The sequence below is a fragment of the Cryptomeria japonica genome, chromosome 5, assembly GCF_030272615.1.
Source record: "Cryptomeria japonica chromosome 5, Sugi_1.0, whole genome shotgun sequence".
In the NCBI taxonomy this organism is placed as follows: Eukaryota; Viridiplantae; Streptophyta; class Pinopsida; order Cupressales; family Cupressaceae; genus Cryptomeria; species Cryptomeria japonica.
The window spans coordinates 507,646,789-507,656,878 of NC_081409.1; the positions used below are offsets into that span (position 1 = coordinate 507,646,789).

General features: G+C 36.0%; 1 protein-coding gene across 4 annotated transcripts in view; it reads right to left on the reverse strand.

Annotated features, from left to right (window-relative positions):
* LOC131064881 (putative potassium transporter 12) overlaps positions 1 to 7,571 on the reverse strand; it is a 135,407-nt gene extending 127,836 nt beyond the window's left edge. For 2 of the 4 annotated variants that reach the window (XM_057999207.2, XM_057999208.2), the window contains exon 1: positions 7,133 to 7,571. In XM_057999207.2, coding sequence (XP_057855190.1) covers positions 7,133 to 7,387 — 255 coding nt within the window. In that variant the 5' untranslated portion in view covers positions 7,388 to 7,571. Of the gene's footprint in view, positions 1 to 6,788; positions 6,917 to 7,132 lie in introns of those variants that run through there. The other 2 variants (XM_057999205.2, XM_057999206.2) reach the window with 2 other exon arrangements.
* Positions 7,572 to 10,090: the final 2,519 nt, after the last annotated feature.

Genomic DNA, 10,090 nt, shown 5'->3' on the forward strand with positions numbered 1-10,090 from the left:
GGCGCAGCATCAGCATGGAGGGTTCTTTCTGAGATTGGTTTGGAACCCAGGGATCTCTTGGGTTTGCAGTTCAACAGTTGAGGACGAGGAAGCCACTGTTGGCTTACTAGAGTTTTTGCCTATGGTATTCCAGTTTGGTTCTTACGGAGAGCAGTTCACTAAGGAGTTGACAAAGTTGGTACAATATTTGATTGTTCTTCCTTCAAGAGGCTTTCAGGAGGTCACTTGTTTGGGTACTGTACAATACAGTGTTTCCAGAAGATGGTACTACAAGCCTTCCAAGATGACTTGGGCCCCTGGGATCATTCTTGGTTACGGTATGGACCTCTCTAATGATTGTGGAGATGCGTTGGCATTGCTTGAGGACAAGCAATCTTTGGGAAGGGAGGACTATCATGTCCCCATTTGCGGATTCTCTAGCAATGCAGTTGTCGCTGACATTTTGGGTTTGTGTCAACATGATCCAAGGGGTGTTTTGGTATTTCCAATAAGCTCAAATGGTTTAGAGGAGTTAAATGATGCTTTCAGATGTTATTTTCAGCTTCTAGTTTGGGCTCCAGGATTGTTGGAGAGAGCGTCTATTTTTAGTAAGTCACCTGGTCAAGCTTGTTTATCATCTTTCATCATCGAGATCACTCCTGTGCTGTCAGATTTCGATTTTGATGCTTTTCGGCCATTTTCACAATTCAGGTGTACTATTGGCTATAATTGAATTAAATTTCCTAAGGTCGCTATTTTAATTAAAATAGTTTAATAAGCATCTTAGTATTATAGCTCGTCAGAACCGGGGGGAAAAGTTTTAAATCTTGGGCACATAAAATAGGGACCTTGTGTGTCAAATTATCATTATATTAATGAAAAGGTCATTTTTTAAGCAACGGGGGAGCTTAAATTAATAAAGTTACTTTATTATAATGTCAACTTTAAATTATAACATAAGTTGCTTTTGAAGAGAAAATAAAATAAAAGTGAGTTTTAATCCCACATTGAGAGTGGAGGCCAACGGTTTGGGAAGTCTTTATAAAGGAGCCTTGTCCTTCTCCAAGGGATATGTGATCATTTGATATTGGAATTTCTCCATAGTTGCTGGTGTGATGGTGACAGCCATTTTCAAGGATGAAAACCCTTGAGAATTCGTAGGTTGGACGGAAACCCAACTCCACGTATAGAGGTGGATTCATTCAAAATTCATTTTGGGGCTTATTTCCAGTGCCATGAACAGTGCATGAACAGTGTTGTGAACAATGACGTGAACAGTGCATGAACAGTGCTGCTATAGTGACATGAACAGTGATTGCAGCAGGTTTAGATTTGTTTGAGCAAGGGTTTGTTAGTATTTCATTGCTAAGTTGTGCTAGGGTTTGGAGGAGATTTTGAAGAGTTTGGCATCACCAAATTGCAATCAGCATTGTGTTTCAGACCTTCCAGTTATCTACAGAAATCTCAGACTTGTTGGAGTCCAGATCTGAGTTTGTTTCATCATCATATGGTCTTCTACATTGCTCATCTCATTGCTATTGGAGTTATGCATCATCCGGGTATGTTTTAATTGTTGAACACTCAAATACTTAGGGTTTTTACTTGTTGTTACAGTCTGATAAATACCTGACTTATTCGTAATCAGACCTCATATTTCCCCAATAAAGGATTCTTTGGCATTGTTAAGTTGTTTGTTATGTTCTCTCTTAATTGGTACATGTAATTGCAACACAATCAATCCAAAATTCAAACAACAAAACTCAGAAATTTGTATGACCCAAAAAATCAGAATTCAGAGGTTTGCATGCCAAGTGTTTGACAAAATGCCAAACCATCAAAACTAAAAACTAAGGGCAAAATAAGCAAGGCTTCTTATCATGCAGGCACAAAGTCTCACCCAAAGCACAAGTAGGGTTTGCACACCTTCCTTGTATCTGTGCACTGTTAGTAAAAAACAAATGACCTCAATGCTCCTCATGCAGGCACGAATCAATTTGGTAAACCAGCCACATTGTCTCATTCATTTCTTTAACATCATCCTTAATTACAGTCGGGGGTATTTACAGATGCTTTTTCCCCAATGCATCAACAGTTACAAAATAGCATGTAACTCCTCATGGTCATGCAGCCAATGCACGTGCCCTGCAACTATGGTGGACTAAAGAAAACAATGAATCCAACAACACACTACAAATCTATCACGACTTCAGTTAACTATTACACTTATGTGCAAAATACACCTTTCTCCTAGTTAACTCCCACATTTGTGGCAAGTTTATGCTTAACTCAGAATTCAAAATCTTATGATTATGGCACCAACTCTTTTTATGTTGATTTTCTTGGCTTTAAACTTTTAAAGTTATAAAATGAAGTTTATAAAAGTTTATTACAAAAAAATATAAAAATTGATTTAATATGAATAATGGAAATGGAAATAAGACAAACTTTTAACATTTATTTTTTTTGTTTTTGTTTTTTTAAATATATTCTGAACCAAGCAAAACCAATATGAAAGTTCCAACCTACAGATTGTTTTTCCCCTTCTAAATGAGCCAAAGTTTTTGAGCATGTTAACAACGATTTGAGTGAATCATGAGCAGGTAAACAGCAGAAAAATGCCTTAACTACCTTAACCACCACATGTCTGATACATTATTTCACTTGGTCAAACTAGGTGAGGGGCATGTCCTGCTACAACATGTCACCTGCAAAGCAGTTACATCACTGCTTGAACTGCTATGGGATAGGTGTGGATGACAATGTACCACCAACTGCTTGGTGGAACAGGCTCCAGTAAGCAGTATCCCTGGTTGTGGATGTTCCTTGATATGCTAAGGATTTAGATATTATCCACATGAGGCACTAATGTGTCATGTTTCTTGGGTTACTGCATAGTAGATCCAATCAGGTAAAGGTTTGTGGCAGTGAGTGATTCACAATTCTCCCTTATTATTAGCATACTCTAACCCAACCTCCTTAGAGTATGGGAAGTCGGTGTATTTATAAATACACGGGAATTGTGTTTCCTCAATCAATCATTATTTAAGTTCTAGTTGAGCTTGCAAAAAAAATTGAGACAACTTCACTGCAGAACAGTAAAAAAAGACTTTAGAAAGACATCAAAGAAATTATAACCTCGAGATCATGAGCAAGTAACTTGCATCAAAACGAAATAACGAGAGAAGTTGCCAAAGGTATCAAATTAGGAGCACAGCAAAGATATATAAAAGCATTCATATTCCTCTGAAATCAATAATAAAGCTCCTCTTCTCAATGACAAATCCAAAAGACATCAACCCAGCATTGTTAGCATGGGAGAATGACCAACAACAATAAGTTCTTATGATTAAATGATGCAGACACCTACACCTACCTGCGTCAATGGCTGTTTAAAAGACACAAGTATTTGGATTCAAACCAAGACCAATGGAAGCTATGTCAAGATGCAGGTAAATCAAAAGCAGGTCTTGTTGGAAGGAGACATGTGGTGCCACTGTCTATCTAACCAAGTATGCTCGAGTAGCCAATAATTAGGTACGTGGGAGGAGATTAGAAATGATAGGTAGCAGGTGTTTAGCTTCAAGCACTTGTCATATCAAACCAAAAAGCTTAATCAATAATGGAAGATAAGCATCACTTCAACAATTAGCATTAATGCTAAGTACCCACTTGACAGAAATTCTATGTTTGGTCAATCACTTCATCATGTGAACTCAAATGGAAGCTCTGAACATCACCACCAGAGGATGGATCAGTAAAGCTCTATATAGAAATTTTGTACAGAGCTATGTTACTGGGTTCACCCAGGGTACTGGTATATATCGTCTTGATCAGCTTTGGAGGATTTAAATGTGAGATCCCAAAGTCAACAATCTTTAGTTTCTCAAAGGTTAGTTTTTGACTAAAGGCTTTTGTGTACAATCCATAATCCTAGTTAGCTCATAAATCCACATTTATAAGTTTATTTGTTGGATGGCAATACTTGACTAGAGTATCTTGAGCATGGTTAAAAGTTTTGAGTGAATCTCAAGGATTTTTTTTATTATTAGTGTCAAATTCTATCAGATCAAACTTGCTGTTGTCCTCTTAAACCATTAACAGTTATGTCAGCCTTCATTATCGCTGCACAAATTCTGTTTTCCTTTCTGTATGGATGATCTCTGTTAGCAGATATGTCATGTATGAGAAAATATGAAAAATAGATTAGAGCTGCAAGACCTTAGTACTTGGTGTAAAAGGTTGCAACACAAGCCAGCAAGATCAAACGACAAACAAAAACAACTTCCACAAACCAGAGCTGCACAAAAGAATGCTATATTACTCAAAAGCAAAGAATACAAAATGAATTACAATTGTACAATGGGGTGCTTATAAAGAAAGCACAGAGCTAAATTTAGGAGAACTATAGTGCAAGCATGAGGAGCTAAATAAAGTTCAACTCTAGCTAAACTAGGTGCACAACTAAATTAAGCACTCCCAAGTGAACTTAAGCAAAAAAAGCATAACTAGTTGTAAAAAAGCAACTAATAACTAAATATGCTCTAAGACTTGGTGGTGTACCTTAGTAGTTTTGCCTGTAGATTTAAAGGAACTTGACAAAGATGATGACAATTATATAAGGTTTAGCTGGTGACATGTACAATCTGCTCAAATTGCACCAGTGGAAACATGTGTGGAATCTGCTGAAAATGGATTGATGATCATAGAATATGAGTTGGCATTACCATAAATTATTATTGGAGAGCCTTTCTTGAATCAACTTGCTTTGAATGTTGAACACATATCCATCATTTTAATTTGATATATTTGGTATATCTGGTCTTCATATAACAAATTTTAAATTTATAATTCACATTGACCAGCATTTACTAGTATAATTCATGTTTAATTTGATATATTTGGTATATCTGCAACTAGTATGTTTATCTGCTCTAATAAATGCTGATCAATTTGAATTCTAAATTTGTTATACAAATATATATCACTTTACATGTTTTTGTACTAACCAAACCCCCCCCAAAAAAATAGCCAAACCGGTGAACTGGATCCCCAATCCAGCAACTTAGGTACAGAGAAATCATGGGAAATAGCAGATATCTTGCTATTTATCTGCTAGCTTCACCACTCAATTCACTTCATATCTTTCAAAGGTGATCATTATCAAAAAATATCTCCGTCTCTTTTGCATCTTTGCCAATTAGAATATTTGATGATTTAAATTATGTGGGACACTCTCCCCAAGGCAAGTAATTCAAATTTTGATGCCGTATGCAGCAGGGAGTCGTGAAGAATTAATAAAGAACTCTAGAGAAAATAGAAAGTGTGAGCACAAACGCAGTCAAATGATTGCAATATGATCAAGGAGGCTATGCAGAGCACTGATGCCCATGCTACTAGGAAAATGGAGGATTGCCTTGAGGGAATTTTTTAGCCCACGACTCAGTATCATCTATTGACCCTAACTGGGAGCATGAACATGGACTTCAGAACCGTGAATAGCAATGCAGCAGGTCAGCTTGCCAATGCTATCTCTAAAGTAATGCTTAGCTGGTGGGGCTAGGTTTGCAGGAAGATTGAAGGTGATCTGGAACCCACAGAGCATCAAATGGGTATTGCAATTGGGTAGGCAGCAGACAAACAGTGTAAGCAGCATGCAACCTGGCAGAAGTGATTCATTGGCTAATTTGTTAATCATACTGCACATGGAACCATATCCATCCCAATGACTGTTGATGAACGGTCTTTGTTATAGTCCTCTTCTTCTGCGTTTTATATGGGATACTAGTTGGTTGAACACGTAATTAATAATTTAGGTCACTCCAAATTTTGATTAGCAGGTACTTTTTACTTTTTAGTAACCTACGGCAACTGCACTCAATCAGATTCTACTACTTTTTCATATCAATTTAATGAGACATTTTTACCTGAACACCCAAAAACGTGATCTATCTGTAAATATACTGTTATGTGTGCCCTCAAAGTGCCCATGTGGATAACTGTAAAGTTGCACAGAAGGTTCTATTGCTTCAATTTTTAAGTGATTTATTCCCAATTTTGGTATCTTCCCCACAAAAAAGCGGTGCTGCTACTGTTTAGCATAAAGATCTTTGGTAGCTGCTTGGAAGTGACGCAGAATGTTAGCAATGTCACTTAGGAGTCTTATTGCTATGAGGAAGCACTTGAGGATTCTTCCGAGGGATTAAATAGATTAATCTATAGCAACCAATGTTCCAGAAAGGCTGTTGTAGAGCAGATATATGATATCCCGCGGACCATTTTATGGCAGAAGGCTCAAAAATTTTCCCAGAAGAGTCCACTGAGAAGTTTTAGGGTAGACCCCACCATGGAATCATTGCATACACGCCTGAAGTAGCCTTGCAATATGAACCTAAAATTATTGGTCTGAATAAGTGCCATGTTTTTACTACAAGTAATTATCAAAATCACACTAATTGAGCTCTAGTGTAGAGACAAGTTCCGGTATTTACCATGAAAATGAGCCAGACACCAACCTCTGGCGGGTGAACTATAGGTTAGCCCATGAAAGCCAGAAGCATAAATCTGTAACGTGAAGGATGCCCACTCCAAAAAGAAAAGTCGGCCCTTTACTCTAAACAAGGAAAACTAATGTCACGATTAAAGGCTCTGCTGCCTATTTTGTGGGTTCGGAAGGTTGTGCTGTAAGAAAGAAGCATAAAATTTACAATTCGCTTAAAAAGAGAAGCCACCACTTCTATTTTGGAATTGGAAGCCCCTTTCATGCATCACTTCATGAGAGTACTGAAATACTGTGGATAAGTTGCACTTACAGCATTATGACAGAACGGATGACGCCAGCAGAGTGTGAACATGGACCGTGGTTACAGTAAGCATTCTATCTTATGTAAGAACCCAGCAAACCCTCTTGCAGGTAACAGAGCTAACAGTATTGGGCTTTCACCATTAGTAGGGTTGGGATCTTTCCTGCTAATAAGATGTCATCCCTTGGTTTGTCATGTTCGAGAATTTCTCCAAAGCCAAATTCCAACTGGGACATCCTAATAAGTATGGGGTTTTGCTCTAGTGCTGATCAAGTTGGGGGATCTAGGTTTTAAATCCTGAAACTTTTGGAAAGTTTCAAAGCATATAGTGTAAAGTTCGGTGAGATGAGTACCTTAGAATTGAACCTATGTGCACCGGGCACCTCCATCGCTTCGACGTCGAAAGAATCCAAAATGGGCTCTGTTCTGATGAGGCGCTGCTCCATTCCACTCTCTCCGCTGTCTGAGTCCCCCTCTCCCCCATTACACCACGAATGCGTTTCCTCCTCTTCCTCTTCCCTTTCGTCTTCTTCTTCTTGCTCTGATGATTCTTCTTCTCTCGTCGCTTGCCCCACCCACCTGCTTTCTCTTCCTCCCTCTTCCTCCATCTCTCTCACAATCAATATCTTTCTGTTTTGTGCTCAAACTCCCAGGGATAATGCATGCTATTTACATCAGTTCGGACAAACACATCTCACCCGACCATTGCCCGGTGCCCACATTTTGCATTTGTCATGAGTCAGTGACTCACACCTGCAAGGAGTCGATACAGAAGTTAATTAAACAAATATTTGTTGCAATAAGGAGTATGAAAGTTATATAGAATTAAACATTGATCTCTTGAGATATTATTAGAAGTGCATTTAAGATTATGTATTTTAGTTTGATTAGTTTTTATATGAAATGGTTATTCTTCATTCAATGGTACAAATTTGTATAATACAATTGTTTTTAAACAGATTTTTTGCATTTTTATACATTAATAAGGCAAATTAAGAGGATCGAATTAGTAGAAATGGCATAAAAATCTATTGTGATTTGCAGATTTTGTGTTTTTAATTAGGTGTTATTTTGTATGTAGAATAGATGGTTTTATTCTTATACATGTATATATACTAGCATTTGCACTCCAATTAGATGCAATTGTTACGCCCATTGCAAGATATGCTTTGGGTAATATATTGGAGGGCGGACAAAAGTTGGAAGAAACTAACATTACTTTTGTTCGAAGTGATTATTTAGAATACAATTGAGTTGATTTTGAAATGTGCAAAAAAAAAATGAATATGAATGGGTACAACTTATAATTTAAATTGATAAGCTATGCAAAATGTTTTTGCAATACAAAATATTTTTACAATATATGAAAACAACTAACTTAATATATTAATTATATTAAGTAGATTTGTTGCTCGTTGTTGAAATATCTTATATACAACTCTCACAATTTTGGAAAGATACAAAAATAAAATTATTTACTTCAAGGATATGTAGGTTTGTTCATATGTTGGCTATGTTCATCAAATGTGATTGTCCAACCATAATAATATGAGTCATTAACCAAAGCCAAAAATATCAATTCTTGACATTATATATTGCAATTCAAGAAGACGTGTGTATCTTTACTTTAGGTAGAAGAATTATGCACACACCAATAGTTGAGTTAGCGTATTATTATTGAGAAAACTTCAATATTGCTCAATCAATTCTTGATAAAGTTATTGGGATAGAGCTATATTGTTCTTAGAGGCAATACTTGAAATACTAATAATGTCACAAGTTACTTGTAGATTTTCCATAGCCTCGAAGTATAGTTGAAGAGAGTAATACTAATTGTGTGTGTGAAAAGTGGACCTGTATTTGTATCTGGAATACACAACATTTCAATTAAGTCATTAGATGCATGGTTAGTAAATCAATAATCAATAATGAACAATAAACCATTACAAAACGACCTATTGCCTTCTAGTAGATGTGAGTTTAGTCTTGCTCTCAAATTTCATATGCAATACTAGTGACTAGACAACACCTAAACGAAGGATTTAATCTATATGAGCATGAATTGAGCAAAATGGATGCAAGATTAAGCTAGATGAATGCAAGATATGCAAGATTTAAGCTAGATATGCATGATTAATCTAACATGATTTAAGCAATATTAAGCTAGATGATTTAATAAGCATGCAATAACTAATATGTAATATCTCAATGTGAAATCTTAGTGAACCTAGAGCAAAAGCAACATGATAACAATATATTCTCTAAGATCTTTGAATGAGAGATGAGAGCCTGAATTTATAGAAAATTCAAAAAGAAACCGACGGCTGAGATCAAAAGATGATGAGCGGTCAAGATTTTCCAAGAGGAAGCACAATCCAGGTGAATTGATGTGATTGGCTGTTTTTCTCAGTTTTAAAGGAAATTGAACTAAAATTAAGATAAAATCAGAAAAAAATTGATTTATTCTCTATTTCATTCAATTTTGAGTTTTAATTGTTTTAATTGTTTTTCTTTGAGATTTTTCTTCAATTTTTAATTTGATTTTCAAGATTATCTCCATTTGATTTATTTTCTCAATTTTTAATTCTTTTTTCCAATTAATTCTTTTTTGTGTGATTTAATGGCAAATTGATTTATTTAATTAAATATGCTAGGATATTTAATAAAATAAATAGGATAATTATTTAAAAATGATTTACTTGGAATGATCAATTAATTAAATATTTACTTAATTAATTCAGAGTGATTACTTTGCCATGTGACATTTGATGATTTTAGAAATTAATTGTGTGCTCCAGATTAATTTTAATTGTCCTTGGTTAGGACCTTGGTGATGTTGTCGAGATTAGGGGGCCTATGGTTTAGATGACCATTTTTAGGGTATTACATTTGCCCCTCTTTGAATTAATGTGCGAGTAGCACGTTGGTTCAAAGAATAGTTGATGTCTAGGAGATACCAGTTCTGAACTTGATTGATCACGAACTAGATGAAGAGCGAGGTATTCAGTTTGTTTTGAAGCGATGAAACTGAACAGAGTTGATTAAAGCGAAATCGATCCCAAACTTGATTGAACTAGGACCGATGAAGAGCAAAGATATCGAATTTGAACTTGATGGATCAAGAAGCGGATCTTACTGATCTAGGACTTGATTGAACTAGACATAGTGAGCGGAGATAAAACCGATCTTGAACTTGATGGATCAAGATACGATGAGCAGAGATAAACTGTTCAGCTTGATTTGATGCGATGAAACTGAACACGTGCTTAGATTGAGTGTTTGATCAAAGATACTCTTTAAACTCTTGATTG